General features: G+C 43.6%; 1 protein-coding gene across 1 annotated transcript in view; it reads right to left on the bottom strand.

Annotated features, from left to right (window-relative positions):
* Positions 1-8,827: 8,827 nt before the first annotated feature.
* The window catches only part of mcf2la (mcf.2 cell line derived transforming sequence-like a), a 201,119-nt gene continuing 187,222 nt past the window's right edge, over positions 8,828-22,724 (bottom strand). The window contains exons 26-30 of the mRNA XM_041211957.1: positions 20,453-20,553; positions 16,624-16,739; positions 14,413-14,525; positions 11,084-11,187; positions 8,828-10,461 (exon numbers count right to left, since the gene is read on the bottom strand). Of these exons, the coding sequence (XP_041067891.1) occupies positions 10,367-10,461; positions 11,084-11,187; positions 14,413-14,525; positions 16,624-16,739; positions 20,453-20,553 (529 nt within the window). The 3' untranslated portion in view covers positions 8,828-10,366. The remainder of the gene's footprint in view (positions 10,462-11,083; positions 11,188-14,412; positions 14,526-16,623; positions 16,740-20,452; positions 20,554-22,724) is intronic.

Below are 22,724 nucleotides of genomic sequence, written 5' to 3'. Positions count from 1 at the left end.
ATTTAATATATTGTTAACTGGTATTCTTGCCAAACCTAGTAAAGACATTAATATTTAATTTCAGCCTTGCATGTTGTCTCATTGGGTGGAATTTTATGGCCCTGTCGCAGCAGGGGCGGGGCTAGTAAATGCAGTGAGCTATTCAAAAGTCCATTGATTTCGGCAGGACCAAAAAATCCTGCTGGCAGGAGGGCCCGTAAAGTTCTGCCCATTCTAGGCAGCTGGGCACACACACACACAACCACACATATAGAGAGACAACCACAGATAGATGCACACACACACACAGATACACACACAAGCATGCACATATGCTGAGGCAAATCCATATCTATAGAAATAACTTCAACTGATAATTACTATGGCTATTATCAATAGTATTTTCTGTGCCCATTTTTAATTATATCTATGGTGTCAATTTGGAGTGATATTTGCTGTCGTCAGTTTAAGTGATATTTGTGGTGGTCATTTTTAATGAGATGTACTTTGGTCAGTCTAAACGATACATGCTGTTATCGTTTTAAGTAATATGCACTTTGGCTATTTTAAGTGATATTTGCTGCTGTTACTTTAAAATACATTTGCTGTGACCATTTTATGTGATTTTTGATGTGGAATTTTCAAGTGATTTGTGCCACGGCTGTTTTAAGTTATACCCACGGCAATAATTTAAGAGACACTTGTGGTTATTTTAAATGCGCTGCAGCAATTTTACATGGGGACATTTGTTAGAGTGTGGCTCAATGCTGGTCTGAAGTCTGAATTAATCTGAATAATTTTGAATATGAATCATCCTGAATCTGAATCATTCTGAATATCAGTCCTGAATCTGAATCTGAATCAAGCTGAATGAGAATGGGAATCACCCTGAATCCAAATTGGAATCATTCTCAATCCGAATCTGAATCATTCTGAACCTGAAACCAAGTCTGAATCAGTCTGAGTCTTAATTATTCTGAATATGATGTGGATCGTGTGTAAGTGTCTCAAGAGTGCCTATGTTAACATATAATGCTGATGAGTCCAGAGAAATGGTAAGATCCTCCTTTGAATAGTCAGCACGCCAGCCTCTGGTGGCCAACTGCTTTCGTCGATGACCTCTTGGACTTGCCTTTGTGAAGTGTCTGCTGATGAGAGGTGCAAATGTCCCTGCCACATGTCATTGACCGTATTGCCATCTTCAATGGCTGGCACTTACTGAGGTACCGCATGATCATCCTCCTCTTCTGAAGATGTGGCTCTCTAAGTGTCTTCCTTTGGCTCCAGCAGTACTCTGCTCTGGAATATCATGTTGTGCAATGTGCATCAGACGACGCTGTTGTGGGATACGGTTGAGGATGTGTATTGCAGGGCTCCCCCAGGTATGTTACAGCATCTAAACCTCATCTTCAAAATTACAATGCCCTGCTCAATGGTGGCCCTTATAGCCACATGGCAGCAACTGTTTTGTGTCCTCTACCCGTGGGTTCGGGTTGTGTATTGGGGTCAGGCAGACTTTCAGTAAATACCCCTTGGCCCCAAGATGCAGTCACAAAGGGATTTGGGTGGCCTGAGCAGCTAAGGTACTTGAAACTGTCTAAAGATGTAGGAGTCCCAGAAATCTCACGGACACTGCATAATCCACTTACGGTGGCTGCAGATTCTGAACATTGATGGAGTGAAACCCCCCTCCTGTCCACAAAAGGCTCCTGGCTGCTCTGAGGAAGCCTGGATAGCAACATGAATAAAGTCAATAACCCCCTGCATTTAGGGAAATCTAGCTATTGGCCTGAAGCCAACTTGGCCTGACTTGCCTGAACTTGATATATTGGCCAGCCAGATGGTACATGGCACAAATGACCTCCTTTATGCAGTGATGGGCTGTTGGTAGAGATGCTGCATAGATCTCCAGACGATCCCTAGAATGAACCACAGGTGAACGAGCTGAGTGCCAATATCACCTTTAACAGTTCTAGCATTGGGTGTCTGCCATTTTCCATTGGCATCAAATCCTTTTGCAGCACATCACACAGCTCTGCCACAACTCTGCCTGGAGAGATGCTGTCTTCATAGACATAGTCATCCCAAATCTACGTATCCTTACACCAATTTGCTTGGAAAATAATTCAAAGATTATAACTCTTGAAGTCCTGTTCTTTAATTTAACTTAGTTCCTGGTATTTTCCAGAAGAACCCCTTGCTTGCTCTTCCCAATATAGTTGGTCCAAAAATGGATCACAATGACTGGATCATTCCCCCTGCCGCAGCCAATATCCTTTCAAGCTGGTTCAAGATAACCCTCACCCTGGCGCTCTATAGGCAGTAGGCAATGTGGGACTCAATCCTGCTTACAAAGGATACTATCTGTCCCCCTAAATATTGAATCCCCTACAATTATCATACAGCACTTCCCCTCTTGCTTTATCTCCCATCTTTTGAGAGCTCCAAGGTGCCATAGTCATCATTCTGGCTGTTCTTCTCACAGTCTTTTTATCCTTATCCTTACAACTGGCAAGTACATTATACTCCAAATGAAAGATGTTTCTATGTAAACTTCTGAGAGTCCTAGCTATATCTGCCTTTTTGTGGGATTTGCAGAATATTCTTGTTCCACTGCTGCTCGGGTCCCATCACTCACCTCTTTATCTGCTACATTGATAATGTTACCAATGTTGTTTCCGTTCTCCCGAACCTAGCTGCCAATTTTCACCCTTTTGTCCTCACATGGTCGATCTCCAACTCTTCCCTTCCTTGACTTCGTTGTCTCCACTTCTGGTGATAGGCTATCAGCCAATGTTCACTAGAAGCCCAATGACACCCATAGCTACTTTAACTAGACTTCCTCACACTCTGCTATTCTATTCCATTCTCCCAGTTTCTCCGTCTTTGTCACATCTACTTAGACAATGCAACCTACCAAATCAGCACTTCTCATATATTCTCACCTTTTCCCCAACAGGCGACTTCCCACCTGTATCCCCATGGTTAACAGGACCCTCGATCATGCCTATTCAATTCCACGCTTCTGCTCTCATCCCTTTCCCTCCCTCCCAGAACCATGGTAGGGTTCCCCTTGGCCTCACCTTCCACCCCACCAGCCTCTGCATTCAACAGATCATCCTCCGCCATTTCTGTCACCTCCAGCGCGATGCCATCACCGTAAACACCTTACCCTCCCCTTTCAGCATTCCAAACGGACCATTCTCTCCCTCACACCCTGGTCCACTTCTCAATCACTGCCAAAACCCTGTTCCCTAACCACAGCACCTTTCCATGCCAGCACAAAAGATGCAACACCTCCCCTTTTACCTCCTCACCATCCAAGGCTTCAAACACTCCTTCTCAGTGAAGCAGTGATTTATATATACTTGTTCCAATTTAGAATATTATATTTGATGTATCCACTCTATACTGGGGTGAGCAAACACATATTGGGTGACCGCTTTGCAGAACACCTTCATTCAGTTTGCAAGTGTGACCCTGCCAATCCTCTTAATTCTCCAACTTTCCCCCTGCTCTGAACTTTCTGTCCTTGATCTGCTACAGTGGGCTGCATTTTACAGAGGGTGGGTGTGGGGCAAGGGGAGAGGAGGACAGCTTTCCCCTCCCCCCGCCCGGAAGGAAAATTGGTTGGAAGCTGTCTTGCTCCGTGCAAGCCTGCCCCAAAGCCATAATACTCTGCAGGTGGGCAAAATAGGCTCACAGTGAGACTTCATCCCTCACAGGGAAGTCCCACCCTCGAGAGCTGCCAGACAATCTGATTGGCTGGCAGCTCCAGCAATCCCAGCAGCATAAAATGTCAGTGGTAGGTGCTGCCGGGACTGCAGCCAATCCCAAGAAGATGGCCCAAGAGATCTGAGAGTGAGGTAAGTCCGGGGTATTGGAAGGGGAGGGGTTTGGGGGCGTATGGGTGGTGAGTTTTGGAGAGTAGGTATGTAGGATGGGCACTACCTTAATTATGGGGGCTGTCCTCCAATACGCAAAGGACACCCCTGCAATCGAAGATGCTTCCCTTCCTTGGCTTTTGCACTGCTGCTATTGAGGATCCTGCTGTTCATACCTCACCTAGACACATCTTTTGTTCCTTTGCTTAACCCTTTGGCCCGTTCCTTGAAACCTTTCAGCATTTAATCTCTCTTGACATCCAGCCTATCACAGACCTTACGTTTTGTTCTACTTCAGGTTCAGGCAAACAGAGTTTTAAAAATCCAAAGAGAAAGATTGCAGCAATGGAATATTATAGTGATGTTGGTATAGATAAGCAGAGTGGGACAGGAATGGTCAGAGGATTTAAACAGAATTTATGCATCAACAAATAAAGTCATTGCAGGGAATAGAGGTAAAAAATGAAATTAAAAGTTCTTTATCTGAATGCACAGAGCATCTGCTATAAAGATAGGTGAACTAGTGGCACAAATAGAGGTAAATGGTTTAGATCTAATCACCTTAACAGAAGCATGGTTACAAGGTGACCAAGGTTGGGAAATAAATATTCCAGGGTAGACAATATTTCAGAAAGACAGACAGAATGGCAAAGGAGGAGGCCTATCCCTAAAAGATTATGTATAAACATTAGTGAGAAAGGATCTGGTCCCAGAAGATCATGAAGTTGAATCAGTATGTGTGGAAATTAGGAATAGCTGGAGTCAGATAACATTGGTGGGAGTAGCTCATAGGCCTTTAGCAGTACTTACACCATTGGACAGAGCATTAAACAAGAAATTATTGGAGCTTGCAACAAAGGAAATGTAATGATTGTGGGGGAACTTTAATCTTCATATATACTGGGACAATCAAATTGACAAGAATGGTCTAGAAGATGCGTTTGTGGAATGTTTTTGTGACAGTTTCTTGGAGCAGTATGTAGTGGAACTGACGTGGGATAAAGCTATCTTAGATCTCGTATTGTGTAATGAAGTAGGGTAAATTAGTAATGTCAGGATAAAAGATCCACTGGGAAATAGTGACCTTAATACCTTTGAATTCCATTTTATCTTTGAAAGTGACTTACTCCAATCACAAATCACAAGAGTCTTAAAGTCAATTACATAGGTATGAGGGGAGAACTGGTTAAGGTTAATTGGGTAAATAGGCTAAAAAATATTGCTGTAAATAAACAGTGGGAAATATTTAAAGGAATAATTCAAAATGTTCAACAAAAATATATTCCCTGAAAATCAAAAGCAGTGAGAAAGAACCATTCATGGCTTACTCAAACACTGAAGAAGCTTGGCACCATCCAGGATAAAACAGCCCGCTTGACTGGCACCCCAGCCAACACCTTCAACCACCCAGTCCCTCCATCACCAACTCTCAGTGGCAGCAGTGTGTACCATCTACAAGATGCACTGCAGGAACTCGCTGAGGCTCCTTAGACAGCATCTTCGAAACCCATGACTGCTACCATCTAGAAGGACATGGGCAGCAGACATATGTGAACCACCCACCACAGTGCTGTTAGGAAGGAAGTTCCAGAATTTTGACCCAGCGACAGTGAAGGAACGGCAATATATTTCTAAGTCAAGATGGTGGGTGACTTTGAGGGGAACTTCCAGGTGGCGGTGTTTCCATATATCTGCTGCCCTTGTCCTTCTAGGTGGTAGTGGTCGTGGGTTTGGAAGGTGCTGTCTAAGGAGCCTTGGTGATTTCCTGGAGTGCATCTTGTAGGTGGTACACACTGCTGCCACTATGTGTCGGTAGTGGAGGGAGTGAATTTTTGTCGATGTGTCAATCAAGTAGACTGCTTTGTCCTGGATGGTGTCCAGCTTCTTTGGTGCTGTGGGAGCGGCACTCATCCAATCAAGTGGGAAATATTCCATCACACTTCTGACTTGTGCCTTGTAGATGGTGGACAGTCTTTGGGGAGTCAGGAGGTGAGTTAAGAGGCAGAGTTAGAATGATGTTTGATAGACAAGGAAGTCAAGGGTTATGGGGGACAGATGGCAAAGTGGAGTTGAGACCATAACCAGATCAGCCATGGTCTATTTGAATGGTGGTGCAGGCTCAAAGAGCCAAATGACCTAATCTTGTCCCTAAGTCCTATATTCTTATGTACAGGCCAGTTAGCCTAACATCATTCATTGGGAAAATGCTGGAATCTATTATTAAGGAAGCCTTAACAATGCTCTTAGAAAAGTATAGTTAGAACAAGTCAACATGGTTTAACAATATAATTCCTGCTTGACAACTAAATCAGAGTTTTTTTGAGGATGCAACGAGTAGGGCAGATAAAGGGGTATCAGTAGATGTAGTATACCTGGATTTCCAAAAGGCATTCAATAAAGTGCAACACAAAAGGTCAATAGGCAAGACAAGGGCTCATGGAGTTGGGGATAATATATTAACATGGATAGGTGATTGGTTAATGAATAGAAAGCAGAGAATGGACATAAACGGGACTTTTTAAGTTGGCAAGCAGTGATTGCTGCAGGGATCAGTGCTGGGGTCTCAGCTATTTGCAAACCACGTTAATGACTTAGATGAAGAGACAGAGAGCAATGTATCAAAGTTCGCTGATGATACCAAGCTAGGTGGAAAGGTAAGCTCTGGGGAGGACACAGAGAGGCTGCAGAGAGATATAGACAAGTTAAGTGAGTGGGTGACAAGATGGCAAACGGAGTATAATGTGGGGAAGTGTGATGTTATTTACTTTGATCGTCAGAATGGAAAAGCAGAACATTTTTTAAAAGGTGTGAATCTTGTCAATTTTGCTCACACAAGGAACACAAAGCTAGCATGCAGGTGCAACAAGCAATTACTAAGGCAAATGGCACTGTGGGCTTTATTACAAGGGGATTGGAGTACAGGAATGAAGAATGCTTGTACAGGATTTTGGTGAGACCACATCTGGAATACTGTGTACAGTTTTGGTCTCCATATTTAAGGACACATATATTTACATTGGAGATGGTACAGCAAAGGTTCACTAAATTAGTCCCTGGATGAGAGGATTGTCCTACGATGAGAACGGAGTAAATTGGGCTTATTCTTCCACAATCCAGAGAATATGAGAGGCAACCTGATTGAAACCTATAAGATTCTGAAGGAGTTTGATAGGGTGGGCGCTGAGAGATTGTTTCCGCAGGTCGGGGAGTCTAAAACACGGGGGCACAGTCTCGGGATAAGGGACTGATCATTTGGGACTGAGATTAGGAGAAATTACTTCACTTAAAAGGTTAATCCTCGTAATTTGCTTCCCCAGAGGATTTTTTTTTCAATTTGTTCATGGGAGGTGGGCTTCACTGGCAGGGGCCATCATTTATTGCCCATCCTTAATTGCTCTTGAGAAGGTGGTGATGAGCTGCCTTCTTGAACTGCTGCAGTCCATGTGGTGTAGGTACACCCACAGTGCTGCTAGGGAGAGAGTTCCAGGATTTTCAGCGACACTGAAGAAACGGTGATACATCCAAGTCAGGATGGTGAGTGACTTGGAGGGGAACTTCCAGGTGATGGTGTTCCCATGCATCTGCTGCCCTTGTCCTTCTGGATGGTGGTGGCCGTGGGTTTGGAAGGTGCTGTCTAAAGAGCTTTGGTGAGTTGCTGCAGTGCCTCTTGTAGATGGTACACACTGCTGCTACTGTGCGTCACTGGTGGAGGGAGTGAATGCTTGTGATGCCAATCAAGTGGGCTACTTTGTCCTGGATTGTGGATGCTCCATCGTTGAATACATTTAAGGTTGGGAATGACAGATTTTTGGCATCTCAGGGAATTAAGGGATATGGGGTGCAGGCAGGAGAGTAGAGTTGAAGCCCAAGATCAGCCATGATCCTATTGAATGGCAGAGCAGGCTTGACAGGCCATATGGTCTACTCCTGCTCCTATTTCTTATGTTCTCCCTCCACCTCCTTTTACTTGATTAAACCTATTAGATTTCTAACTTTTTCATTTTCTGATGGGAGGCCACAGACCTGAAATGTTAAGTCTGTGAGGAAGGATATGTGTCTGTATAGAAATGTGTGTGTGTTGGAATATGCCCATGTAAGAATGCATGTATGCTTTAGGAGTGTGCGTGTGTGCTGGTGCATCTGTTTGTCTGATTCTGTTCATAGTGTGTGTCTCTAATTTAATTTATTATTGTCTTGAGGAAGTGGACATTGTATGTTGCAGCTTTCAATTTGATGAATGGATTGCATTATTGAAAACGTTCACTAATTGGCGCAGCTTGCTGCCAGTGTGAGTAGGGTTGACAACCCTCCAGGATTGGTCTGGAGTCTCCAGGAATTGAAGATCAATCTCCAGGACACTGCTGTGTGTAACCCTGGAGAAAAGATCATCAGGATATTAATAAATGATTTCTTGTTTGTCATTTTCTTCGAACATTTCTCTTTAATAGATACAGAGATATTGAAAATAGGGAGGATAAAAGGTTGTTTGGCTGAAGGTCAGGCACCATCCAATTGGGTAATGAGTCTTTTTGCTTTCCAATTGGAGTATGAAGGCAGTGGGTCACAAGAATGGATATGTTGGCAGACTAATGGCTGGAGCATTGGGGCAAGTCATGCGATGAAACCTCCAGGAATACATTTAATCACAGTTTACAAGCCTAGGTATGTATGAGTGAGCTGTCGAGGTGTTGCTTTGCTCAGATTCTTACAGACCATGAACCTGAATAGCTATGCAGCGATAGTGGAATTTCTTGCTCTCATACTCGCTATCAGTTAATGATTTGGAATAGAGTTAGTAAACAGCGCTCCAGCAAGAATGGGAGGAGAAACTGGGTGGCATGCACAAACCTGAACATTAAGCTTACTCGTTGAGTTGCTTCCTTTTTCAGTTTTATCGAATGCTATCATTGTAAATCGCAACTGATGCAAAAAGCAAGAATTGAGAACCATTAAAACAATAGAAATCAGTTATTATTGCTCCCTTTATTGTACTCATGCTTCCGCATGCACAATACAGAAAGACACATCTAGAACAGCTTCTAAAGTTCATGGACACTGCCAATAAAAATGAGCAGAAAGTGCTGTATAAAGTGCCATGAAATGTGCTGCACTGCATCATCTAAAGTGTAATATTTTAAGAGGTACCAGGAATAAACCACTTAGGTCAAGAGTCACATTAAAATATCAGTCCCAGTAAAATCTAACAAGGTAGTAGGAGACAGTCATGATATCAGCCACCATGAAGACTGTCAATGCTCAACCAAAACTGATTTAGCTGGTGTTGAAAGTGACACCAAGTGTCTGCATTCGTTGGGTGAGGGGAAGGTGGACCTCTCCCCTGTGTGAATAATACCCAAACAATCCAGAGCTTCTAGAAAGCGTTACAACAGCTCACCAACCAAGCACATCATGTGCCCCTCAAAATATACTCCAAACACCAGGGTTCATGGACACTGTAAGGAATGATGCACTTTCAAAATACACACTCCTTGCACAAGGGCATTTATACAAACTGGTCAAATACTTTGTATATCAATTGACATTTGCAATATTCTTCCCAGCGCAGTATGTCAGGAGCTAATGGCTTCACAGTAAAGTTACAGAGCAGTTGCGGACACACGCAAGTTGTTCCAACAAACCTATGAAACAAGGTGGCATTGGAAAACCAATTACTAACAAATAAGCTAATCAGATGGTTATGTATCACAGAAGTACTTCACCTGCAAGTGACATACTCAAAGTTGAAAACATTATTCTGGGGCTTAAAGGTCAAATTCTCTCACAGTGGTAACTAGGAAGGAAAGTTCTATGACTAAGCTGTTGATTGTGCATTAGATCCAAGGAACAAGTGCATGTGATGACCACATGCATTAAGAAGCATTTAAAAAGCACAGTCAAGCTCTGAGTTATAACTTCATAAAGTGCAGCTCAATATCCCTGCCAGTTGCTCTGAAATGTGCTATCTAAAGGTCTTGATAAAGGTACCTTCACTTTGGTACTTTTGTGCTGTTATCACTGCTGTTGCTTCGATGTGTGTTGCCAATGTTTGTTTTCCTCCAACTGGTTTCATATTACTCAGAATTGTCCTCATTATGAAATTGCACTGTAATAATATTCCACTCCAATCTCTAAGGCTTTGGCATGGGCCTATTTCTTAATTATTCCATTGCTTGTCCGTCAGGAAATGATGGTGGCACCACCGTGATTAAATCCACACAGTGCCTTCGGCAGGAATGAGGAGGTGTCAATGGATAGGTCCGTGAACCATGTGCTCCCCGTTCTCAAGGTCTCAGTCACAGCTCAACAGACATCAGCAGTAACCTCCGATCCAAGGAATGCTTTGCATAAAAAGTTAAAGCCACTGCTGGCACCAACCACAGGTCCAGGCGAAAACGAGGATGAAGCAGGACGAAGATGCTATCATGTGACCTTCTACTTCAAGGCTGGTTAGTTTAGAAAGAGGGAGGGCTTCCAGAAAAACTGCCACACATCAAAGAGACTCATTAGCCCTTAATATCTACGACGCTGGTGGTGTTAGCAGTGCAATGTTCAGTACAACTTGACGAGGAACTCAGGGTACTTGAAGCACTGGCCGACTCTGGGTTGGAAAAGAGATTGAAAGGCAAAAGAATTATATTCAGTATGATGAAGGATAAGTCAACCCTTCAAATATCAATGGACAGGAAACAAAGTCTTTTTTACTTTGACACAGAACATCAGAAAGACTTTCCAATTGCTCATACCTGACTAATGGGCAGAAAGAACAGTAACTCATTGAAAAGATATAATGTGATTGATTATGCCACACCACCACCCATTCAAAGTCCCATCCACGTTTTCATTCTGGTTTTGTCCTGACACCAGAATCTTGGGCCAGACTGCAGTTAACGATGTTAGGAAGGGTGCATCACTGCACTAATAGGATCACAGTGCACTGACAGGGAGAGGGGCAGGACAGTAATGGGCTGGGAGTTAGCACACTAATATGGTAGGAAGCACATTAAAGGGATGGGGGCAGCACAATAATAGGGTGGGTAACATGCCAATGGAGGGGGAAAATGTGCAAATGGGGTGGACAATGTACTGATGGTATGCACAACGAACCAATTGAGGGCATTCCAATAACCACTGGTGTGGTCAGACACCAATGGTCGGCTGAGTGTTAATAATGCAGCCCCTCAACTAACGGCCAATCTGAGGCCTCTCATTTGTTTTCTTACCTGAGCTACTTATTGATTGAGAAGAGCTGGAATCCCCGATCAGTGTCTGCAGGTTTGTAGCTGAGACCCAGCCCTCTTTACTTGTGCTAAGATTTCTGACAAGCCTAAGAGTAAAATAAAAATTGAATGAGCATCAGCCCCAGTTCAACAGCAAGGGAACAGGCACCCTGATTACTGGCATAGTAACCATAGTAACAGTAGTAATGCAGGTTAACAAAGCCATAAAAAGTACAAATTTCTGGGATTCCTTTCTAGAGGAACAGATTTGTTAAACTTGTATAGGACCTTGGTTAGGCCACAAAAAGAGTATTGTGCGGAGTTCTGCTCTCCTTATTACAAAACGGATATAGAAACACTGCAGGAGGTGAAAAAAATGACTTATAAGGATGATACCACAACTGAGGGAGTACATCGATGAGAAACATCGAACAGGCTGGGGCTCTTTTCTCTAGAAAAGAAAAAGGCTGAGAATCATCAGAAAGAGGTTTTTTTTAAAAACAGTGAATAGATTCAATAGGGTAGCAGTGGAGATGTTTCCACTTGTGGGGCAGTTCATAAGTACAGGACAGAAATGCAAGATAATCGCCAAGGAGGAATTCAAGAGGAATGTCCTTACTCAGAGAGAGGCAAGAGTGTGGAATTAATTCGCAAATGGTGTGGCTAAGGCAAATAGCATAGATTCATTCAGGGGAAACTAGGTAAGTGGATGAGGGAGAAGGTAACAGAAAGCTTTGGTGATACGGTCGATTAAAGGAGGAGAGGAGGGGGGGTCACACAGAGCATAAACACTGGCAAAGGACTGTCGGGCCGAATGGCCTCTTCCTTTGCTGTAATTTCTATGTCATTTCATATAATGTTACGTAATTCTTTGTAGCATAACTCACTAATTTTTAAAAAATTCTTTAATGAGATACAGGCAAAATCAGCATTTTTTGCCCATCCCTAATTGCTCCTGGACTGACTGGCTTGCTAGGTCATTTCTGAGGGCGGTTAACAGTCAACCACATTGCTGTGGGTCTGGAGTCACATGTAGGCCAGACCAGGTAAGGATGGCAGATTTCCTTCCTTAAAGGACATTAGTGAACCAGATGGGCTTTTACGACAATTGATGATAGTTGTCACGGTCACCATTACTGAGACTAACTTTAGATTTATAGATTTATTAATTAAATTTAAATTCCACCAGCTGCCATGAGGGGATTTGAACCCATATCCCCACAGCAATAACCTGGGCCTCTGGTTTACTGATCCACTATGTCACCTTCTCCCCCTACCTAATTTATCTATTTATATTGGGGTCAGTTAGCTCAGTTGGCTGGACAGCTTGTTTTGTGATTAAAGAGCAGCCAATAGTCCTCTGGGACTGTGGTGGCTTGCATTATCTATTAATACTTTGCAGGTAGGAGACAACAAGAAACCTGCCATCTTTACCTGGTCTGGTCTACTGCGACACCAGGCCCACAGCAATGTGGTTGACTCTTAATTGCCCTCTGCAATGACCAAGCAAGCCACTCAGGCCAGGGGCAATTAGGGATGGACAACAAATGCTGGCCTTACCAGCGATGCCCATATCCCATGAAAGAATAAACATATTGGTCTGAATTTCCTTAAAAATTTCTGGTGCACACGCAGCGTAAATTCTCTGGGTGCGACAAATTGAAGTAATCCGTGAAGACATCAGGTCACAGCTTGTACTTCAAGATTCCAGTGGTGCCTGTTGGAGTTGGATCTCTGCCTGTCAGAGACATGATCACTTACGTCATGGGAGGGCGTTCCCAGGCTGGGAATTCCTTTGAATTTCTCCAGGTGGCTGGTAAATCAGGAGAGACAAGGTGACCTGTCCAACATGGACATGGAGCTTAACTGCAGTCCACGACCAGACCCAATACATGTGCAGCTTAGCTAGGGCCAAGGCCTGCTGTTTGTGAGTTAACTGCAGTCCATGACCAGAGTATGTGGAGCTTAACCAGGGCCCAGAAACAATGCATGTGGAGCTTAACTAGACCGATGCCCAGTGTATGTGTAGCTTAACTAGGATCCAGGCTCAGCTGATGTGGAACTCAACTAGGGCCTAAGTCTGGAGACTCAAAGAAGTCTACCTGCAAGGACCCCTTAAAATAGCAGTTGAGGTTGTTGCAGTTGCAGACCCATTCAATGGCCACTTATTGCTAATTCTTCAACCTCAGGACTCGAACGGGCATTTAGGATGTCTCTACAGTGATGAGGCATCTGCTTGACCCTGGGCACATTGGTGGATCCATGACAGAGATTATCAGAGGGCAGATCCCAGCACTTTCACTAAGATTAATACCCTGTGGCCATTTGGACACATTATTGTCTTTATAAATGCTGGTTCTGACATAGAGGGGGTCTTTTAAACCTCCACCTCCACCCACAAAAACAGGTCAGTTTAGGGTGCATGAAAAGTGAAAGTGAAAAAATTCTCAAAGCGAACCCAACCCACTTCAAACCCATCCACTTCCAGTTTTAATGATGGCCTGATGGGCAAGCGACCCACTCCCACGAGGTAAGATGCTAATTTAAATATGCTAATAAGGCTGCACGGCTCAGATTTTATCCCCCTATTTAGTTTTGGCCAGCTAAGTTTCCTAGGCTTCAGGAAAACCAGGAAGTGAAAGGGAGGTAAGGGCTGCTGCACTGAAGAGGTTAATGCTTTTCCAGCACAGCTGGTGGGCCAAGAGGAACAGAAGTGCTCCTCTCCAGCCCCCAACCTAACATCCCCAGTGCTCGGATCCACTCCTCCCACCACCGCCACCACTACGCCCCCCCCTCACCCCGCCCCCTCCCCCGCCCCCTCCCAAAATAATCCCCATTTCTCTGGACCCCCATTGAGCTCCTAATCAACCCCCGGTCTCTCTCCCTCCCTCCCTCCACTTCCAGCCTAATGCTGTAGACCTACCTGGCCTACAGACTCAATCTCTGGCTGGGAAACAAATTGCAAAGAGATTAATATTTGGTTGATTATATTTGACAGAACTGACCAGAAACGAGCCCCACCACTCCACTATCTACCCTTTAATATCAATCAAGCATTGTCTGTGCAAAATACATCCAAAGCATTCACTCTCACCAAGCAATGTGAAGCACAGTTTGCTGTTATCTAGGGTCTTTGCTGCAATTGTTTTTTAAATTTAGAATCAGAATTAATTTTGTGCAGATGTATATGAAATTCATATGAATTAAAAGACTTTGAACTACGTTAGAGAACAGACTTTCTGAACTAATGGAGCATCAGTACCCTAGAACATGCGCTGTTACAAAACATACAGCAGATTAAATATAAAGAACCAAGAGGTCTTTAAACTTACCATCTTCCGTCTTGGCTCTCATGAACTAGTTGTAACAGATCACCAGTATGTGCAGTCAGTTCGTCTCCACCTGATTTCCCATAATCTGCTATCACTGTGTACTTTCCTGGAAGCTGGAATGAGAAAATGAAAACCCGGGACTGAGTCACACTGGTGAGAGCAACAGTCAGACTTTCCTCATGAAAGCTCTCACTGGAGCAAGCAACAGGGGGAACGGTTGAGATAGATTTTTTAAAGGAAAAATTGAATATATATTTGAAACAGAGGAAGATGCAAATGTATGGAGAGGGAGAAAAAGAGAAAGACCAAGGCAAGGGCCCAAATGGCCACCTGTGCTGTAACCACAGAATCATTACGACATAGAAGGAGGCCATTTGGCCTATCATGTCCACACCGGTTCTCCGAATGAGCATTATGACTTGGTGCCATTCTCCTTCCTTTTCCCCGTACCCTTGCACATTGTTTCTACTCAAATAATCATTTAATGCCTCCTTGAATGCCTCGGTTAAACCTGCCTCCACCACACTTCCAGGCAGTGTATTCCAGACCCAAACCATTCACTGGGTGAAAAAATCCTTTTTATCACGTCGCATTTGGCAACCATATCAAAACGGGCAATATGTGACAAAAGACCAAAGTAAAGGACCTTTTAACCACTCAAAACATTTCAAACTTGCACTTTTAGTACAGCAAGTGAAGCAGCTGTTATTGAAGAGAGGCAAGGCTATGGAGATGACTTATATTGTACAAAAGTCTTCAAGGGAAATCCATTGGCTCTGTTGAACTGCAGGGTCGTCTGAACTGAGCTGCACAATTACAGGTTTTCTCAGGTTGAGTCAGAGAAACCCCAGTGCAGGTGGAAGAAAAAAAAAATTAAAAGGAATTTGCACTAAATTGGTTTAGTTTTGCCAACTGAAAACTGTTAAGACTCCAGAAAACCTTTGAGTAGGTTCAAGGGACTTTAGGATGTACAATTATTTAATAAAATTGCAGAAAAATTATTCTGTAGCTCCAGACATTTCCTTGTTAATAAAACCAACCAATTTTATTATGTAAAATAAATGGACTCTCATTTACAAAATAATTTCACTAAAACAATTTCTTTGGCATAAAATTATTCAGTGGCCCAATCCGATACCTTGAAAGGATTTTTTAAATCCAGGAGTTTACAGTAATTAGGCAGGGAGTGTGGGAATATTAGGAACTAAAAACAAGGAATGTGGGAATTTAAGGAACTAGATGTTTTAAATGAAAATATTTTGTAAACTATGTTTGTGGAGGGCACAAGTTTCTCCTTTACGTTTAAAATTCACTAGAAATGGTTTTCAGTCCCATTGATAAAGCTTATCCCAACAGCCCTCAATTTACGTGAACAAATTCCTGCCATTGATTTACCACAAAATTAATCTCTTTTCTCAGGATTATCCCACTCGGCTGAACAAGATGCAAGTTCCTGGCCTGATTGTCCAGCCTCTGCACCCCAGATTTTGCAGATAGACCACCCATTACACCTCTTGCCTCTGTTTTATTTTGGACTGAAATCCAAAGCACTTCAGGTGAACAAATGTCGGCACTTGCATCTAATTCACTGCTTGCTCATCTCTCTCAGAAGCCTATGCTGTAAGCTCCCACCATGGTCAAAGAGCTCAGTGTGTGAGATTCATCTTGGTGCTAATGAGCTTGGTGTATGACTTTCTCCCCATGGCCCATGAGCTCAGTGCATGTGAATCGCCCCATGGTCGATGAGCTTAATGTGTGTGATTCCCCCATGACGCTGAGATTGGTGTGATTCCATCCACGGACGATGAGCTTCGTGTCTGAGATTTCCCCAAGTGGGAAAATAACCAATATACATACTCTCCATAAAAGATTCTGTTGGCTTGCCGTAGGATAATTTTACAACGGCAGTAAAACTATGAATATTGTCAACTGTTGGAGAATCCTCCAATTGCTGATCTAGGGTTGCTGCAACTGTGGGACAGCTGATGGCCTTGATCAGCTCAAAGAACCATTACTGACCAGACAAGGGAGCCAATAATACAGTGCACTTAAATACATGGTGCGTTCACTAATGAGAGAAACAGAAGGGGAATCCTGAGGCTTACAATGCGCCTCGGATCTTCAACGTAGGCAGCGGGTGTAAAGACGCCCAAGCAGCTACATTCAAAGGAAGCGGCTCACCCATTAATGGCAGCTAGAGCTTGTACCTACCAGCTTTCTACTAGCTTCCTCTTCACAATCTGATGAATTGAGTTGGTCATCAGCACTGGACCATCCATCGTTGTTTTCTTCTGGTACATCAAGGGAATTAGACATTTTGGTCCAACCTGCAGTACAAATACATCTACTGACTAGAGAATTTAAACAGAGTTGCTTGATGCCATAAAATGGTTCTTAACAACATGGTAAAGCACATTAAAAAAATGCAAACTGAGAAACTAAGAGCAACAATCTCATTTAACAGAGCATTTCAAACATCTAAGGTTCTGGGGGAGTGGGTACCCCTGGCAAGGCCAGTGTTTAAGGCCCATGCCTATTTTGCTTTGAAAACGATAAAATCCGAAAATCCGAATACACAGAGCGGGGGGTGGGTTGGGCCGTGTCATCCGGCCTATCATGCTTGTGTTGCTCATTGAAGGATCTAGTTACTTGGTCCCACTCCCCACAGACTTGCAAATTTTTCTCATTAAGTATTTTTCCAGTTCCCTTTTGAAAGTTTCTGTTAAAACTGCTTTATCACCCTTTCAGGCTGGATCATAACTCACTGCATGAAAAAGATTCTCACCTCTCCCCATTTACCATATATCAAGTCCCCTGCCAGTGGAAAGAACATCCCCTTGCCTCTTATTAAAACACCCCAATTTTAAACACCTCTATTAAATCTCCCCTCTGCTCCAAGCAGAAGAATTCCAGTTTCTCTAAACTCTACATATAACATAAGTCCCTCACCCCAGCATGATTCTTGTAAATTTACTCTGCCCTCTCTCCAAGGCTTGATGGGAGTGAATGTTTAAAGTGGTGGATTGGGTGTTGAACAAGCAGACTCCTTTGTAAAGGGTGGTGCCCAGAATTGGAAACATTACTCTAGCTGAGGCCCACTCAGTGTCTTAAAGGTTTGCCAAGACTTTCTTGCTTTTGTAGTCAATTCCACTAAATCAAGGATCCCAAATGCTTCATAAACAGTCTTATCAACTTGTTCTGCCATCTTCAAAGATTTGCATATGAGAAGCCCCCAGGTCTCTTTTTCTGCACCCCCTTTAAAATTGTACATTTCAGGATGTTAGAGAATCACAGAATCATAGTGCACAAAAACAGGCCCTTCGGCCCATCATGTCCATGTCAGCCATCAAGCACCTATCTATTCTAATTCCATTTTCCAGCTCTTGGCCCATATCCCTGTATACTATGGCATTTCAAGTGCTCATCTAAATGCTTCTTAAATGTTGTGAGGGTTCCTGCCTCTACCACTCCCTCAGGCAGTGTGTTCCAGATTCCAACCACCCCCTGGGTAAAAAACTTTTCCTCAAATCCCCTCAATCTCCTGCCCCTTATCTTAAATTGATGCCCCCTAGTTATTGACACCTCCACCAAGGGGAAAAGTTTCTTCCTATTTATGCCCCTCATAATTTTGTATACCTCTATCAGGACCCCCTTAGCCTTCTCTGCTCTAAGGAAAACAACCCTAGCCTATCCAGTCTCTCTTCATAGCTGAAACACTCCAGCCCGGACAACATCCTGGTGAATCTCCTCTGCACCCTCTCCAGTGCAATCACATCCTTCCTATAATGCGGCGACCAGAACTGTACTCAGTACTCCAGCTGTGGCCGAGCTAGCGTTTTATACAGTTCCAACATAACCTCCCTGCTCTTATATTCTATACCTCAGCTAATAAAGGCAAGTATCCCATATATCTTCTTAACCATCTTATCTACTTGTGCAGCTGCCTTCAGGGATTTATGGACATGTACACAAAAGATCCTCTGTACTTCCTAGAGCCCTACCATTCATTGTGTATTCCTTTGTCATGTTAGCCCTCCCAAAATGCATCACCTCACACTTCTCAGGAATAAATTCCATCTGCCACTGCTCTGCCCATCTTACCAACCCAGCTATATTGTTCTGTATCTAAGGCTTTCCTCCTCACTATTTACAACACCACCAATTTTCGTGTTATCTGCGAACTTACCGATCATACCTCCTATATTCACACCTAAATCTTTAATGTATACCACAAACATCAAGGGTCCCAGCATCGATCCCTGTGATACACCACTCGTTACAGGCTTCCAATCGCAAAAACAACCTTCGACCATCACCCTCTGCATCCTGCCACTAACCAAGTTTGGATCCAATTTGCCAAAATGCCCTGGATCCCATGGGCTCTTACCTTCTTGACCATTCTCCATGCGGGACCTTGTCAAAAGCCTTATGAGTCCATGTAGACTGTATCAACTGCACCAACTTCATCTACACAACTAGTCACCTCCTCGAAAAATTCAATCAAATTTGTTACATATGATCTCCCTCTGACAAAGCCAAGCTGACTATTCCCAGTTAATCCCTGCCTCTCCAAGTGGAGATTAATCCTATCCCTCAGAACTTTTTCCATTAATTTCCCTACCACTGATGTTAGACTTACTGGCCTGTAATTACCTGGTTTATCCCTATCACCTTTCTTGAATAATGGTGCCACATTAGCTGTCCTCCAGTGCTCTGGCACCTCTCCTGTGGCCAGAGAGGATTTGTAAATTGGAGTTAGAGCCCCTGCAATCTCTTCCCTTGCCTCACATTGTAGCCTGGGATACAACCCATCTGGGCCTGGGGATTTATCCACTTTTAAACCCACTCTGACCACTTTTCCACAAAAGGATTGGAAAAGAGTTACTTTTAAGTTTTGGGGTTTGAAGCAAAGTGCATTCACACAAAATTTTAAAATGGTGAAGAGACAATAGGTGCTTCACCTGCCTTGACAATTGATGACGTACATCACACCCCGTTTGTTGGGACGTTGCTACACTTTCCAACACCGGGAGATAAAAAAAAGAGACGAAGAGCCACAGTCAATCAGGGCACATTGTACCCTTTCTTTTCAACATCTAACCTACCACGCCATTCCCTTTCATATATCACACTATACCCTTTCCCGTTCTTCGTATAGCACTACACCATTCCCTTTCATCATGTTTGAGGTGGAATACTCTCCACTAGCCTGGATAAGTGTAGCTTCAACAACACTGAAGAAACTCAATGCCATCCAGAATTGGCACCCATTCAACAGCTTAAACATTCACTCCCTCTACCACCAATGCACAGTGGCAACAGTGTGTACTATCTATAAGTTGCACTGCAACAATTCACCAAGGCTCCTTCGACAGCACCTTCCAAACACGTAAACTCTACCACCTTGAAGGACTAGGGCAGCAGGCGCATGAGAGCACCATCACATGCAAGTTCCCCTCCAAACCACACACCATCCTGACTTGGAACTATATTGGCATTCCTTCACTGTCACTAGATCAAAAACTATTGTATAAATTGAACTCAGTCCTCTCCAGGGCTTGAGAGGAAAATCAAAGCTGACACTGTACTGCGGTAATGAGGGAATGGTGCAAATTTAGAGATTCCGTCTTTCAGATGAGGTGTTAAACCGAGGCCCTCTCAGTGGACATAAAAAATCCAATGGCACTAATTTGAAGATAAGCAGAGTTATACCCAGTGTCCTGGCCAATATTTATCCCTCAGTCAACATTTCAAGTACAGATAATTTGGCCATATCACATTGCTGTTTGTGGGAGCTTGCTGTGCACAAATTGGCTGCTGTATTTCCTAAATTACAACAGTGACAACACTTCATTGGCTGCAAAAGGTTTTGGGAAGTCTTGTGGTGATGCAGGACTTCCTTTTTATGTCACATCATACCTTTTCCTGTAACATATACCACACTGTATCCTTCCCTTTTTATCATATACCACACTGCATCCTTCCCTTTTTATCATATACCACACCACATTCTTCCCTTCCATCATATATCATTCTTTACCTTTCCCTTTTCCTTGTCTCTTTGGTGAGGTGACTGAAATGCTGTGATTTTCTGGGCTCACAATCTCAGCTCTTATCACTTTCTGGGGGCTCCGCAGAGGGCTGGCAAAAGAGTAAAATAGAGTATGCAAAAATTGCAACCAAGTAAGAAGAAATGAGCAGTGAATACATAAATTTCTCTGAAAAGGATGTGGTTTAAAAGCAGATTATATCTATCTAAAGTAAAAACACCAGCTAATTTCTGAAGTATAAAACTCCTGTTTCCAAATGATACTATTATCCAAAACAAAAACAGAACCACGTGGAAAAACTCAGCAGGTCTGGCAACATCGGCGGAGAAGAGAAGAGTTGACGCCTCGAGTCCTCATGACCCTTCAGCAGAATAGCAGTTCTGCTGAGGGGTCATGAGGACTCGAGGCATCAACTCTTTTCTTCTCCACCGATGCTGCCAGACCTGCTGAGTTTTTCCAGGTGGTTCTGTTTTTGTTTTGGATTTCCAGCATCCGCAGTTTTTTGTTTTTATATCTTGATACTATTATCCAGTTAGTTGTGTTGTACAGTTTATGACAGGAGCCACAAGTGGAGCTCTAGAGAACAGATGCAAACGAGATAGGAGAGGCATGTCCACCTTGTCATATGGCTAGAAGTGGGGCGTGGGGTTTGACACAAACAGGAAAATCAAGTAGTTTAGGAAGGAAAAACAAGGTAGGAAAGAGGTACATGCCAAGCAGTTAGTCTGTTTGAAGTGTAAAGAGACTAAAATACACGTAGATTCTGACAGATTATAAAAAGTAGGATAAAAAAGGGGCATGCGGAAACAAGTATTATCACAAGCTAAACAGGGAGGGGGCAGCAAGCTTAAAAGCTCAAATATGACATCAAGCAAAAATGAACCAAATATAAACCATTGTATTAATCCAACTCAGCCAATATAAATAGCAACACCAAAACATGGAATTCATCTGCATCAGAAAGAACGTCTTCTTTCCATTCACATCAGCTCCTCAGATGCTGAAGCAGTACATCTCCAAATGCAGCAAGACCTGGACAATACCCAGATTTGGGCTGATAAGTGGCAAGTAACATTCGTATCACACAAGGGCCAGACAATGACCATCTCCAAGAGAGAATCAAACCATTGCCCCTTGACATTCCTCGCATTTCCATCACTGAATACCCCACTATCAACATCTTGGGGGTTACCATTGACTAGAAACTGAACTGACTAGCCATATAAAAACTGCAGTTACAAGTCAGGTCACAGGCTGCGAATTCTGCAGCGAGTAGCTCACCTCCTGACTCCCCAAAGCCGGTTCACCATCTACAAGGCACAAGTCAGGAACGTGAAGGAATACTGTCCACTTGCCTGGATGAGTGCAGCTCCCACAACACTCAAGAAGCTTGACACCGTCCAGGACAAAGCAACCCGCTTGACTGGCAGTCTTTTTTAAATTCATTCACGGGATGTGGGCTTCGCTGGCTGGGCCAGCATTTATTGCTCATCCCTAGTTGCCCTTGAGAGGTTGGTGAGCTGCCTTCTTGAACTGCTGCAGTCCATGTGGTGTAGGTACACCCACAGTGCTATTAGGTGGGAGTTCCAAGATTTTGACCCAGCGACAGTGAAAGAATGGTGATATATTTCCAAGTCAGGATGGTGAGTGACTTTGAGGGGAACTTCGAGGTGGTGATGTTTCCACCTCTTTGCTGCCCTTGTCCTTCTAGATGGTAGTGGTCATGGGTTTGGAAGGTGCTGTCTAAGGAGCCTTGGTGAATTCTTGCGGTGCATCTTGTTGATGGTACACACTGCTGCTACAGTGCATCAGTCGTGGGGGGAGTGAATGTTTGTGGATGGGGTGCCAATCAAGTGGGCTGCTTTGTCCTGGACAGTGTCAAGCTTCTTGAGTGCTGTGGGAGCTGCACTCATCCAGGCAAGTGGGGAGTGTTCCATCACACCCCTGACCTGTGCCTTGTAGATGGTGGACAGGCTTTGGGGAGTCAGGAGGTGAGTTACTCGTTGCAGGATTCCTAGCCTCTGACCTGCTCTTGTAGCCACTGTATTTATATGGCAAGTCCAGTTCAGTTTCTGGTCAATGGTAATCCCCAGGATGTTGATAATGGGAGATTCAGTGATGGTAATGCCATTGAACATAAAGGGGTGATGGTTAGATTTTCTTTTGTTGGAGATGGTCATTGCCTGGAACTTGTGTGGTGTGAATGTTGCTTGCCACTTGTCAGCCCAAGTCCAGATCTTGCTGCATTTGGACATGGGCTGC

The sequence above is a fragment of the Carcharodon carcharias genome, chromosome 18 (genome assembly GCF_017639515.1).
Source record: "Carcharodon carcharias isolate sCarCar2 chromosome 18, sCarCar2.pri, whole genome shotgun sequence".
NCBI lineage: Eukaryota > Metazoa > Chordata > Chondrichthyes > Lamniformes > Lamnidae > Carcharodon > Carcharodon carcharias.
The sequence above is the reverse complement of the archived record's forward strand: the minus strand, read 5'-3'. Positions and strand labels throughout refer to the sequence as shown.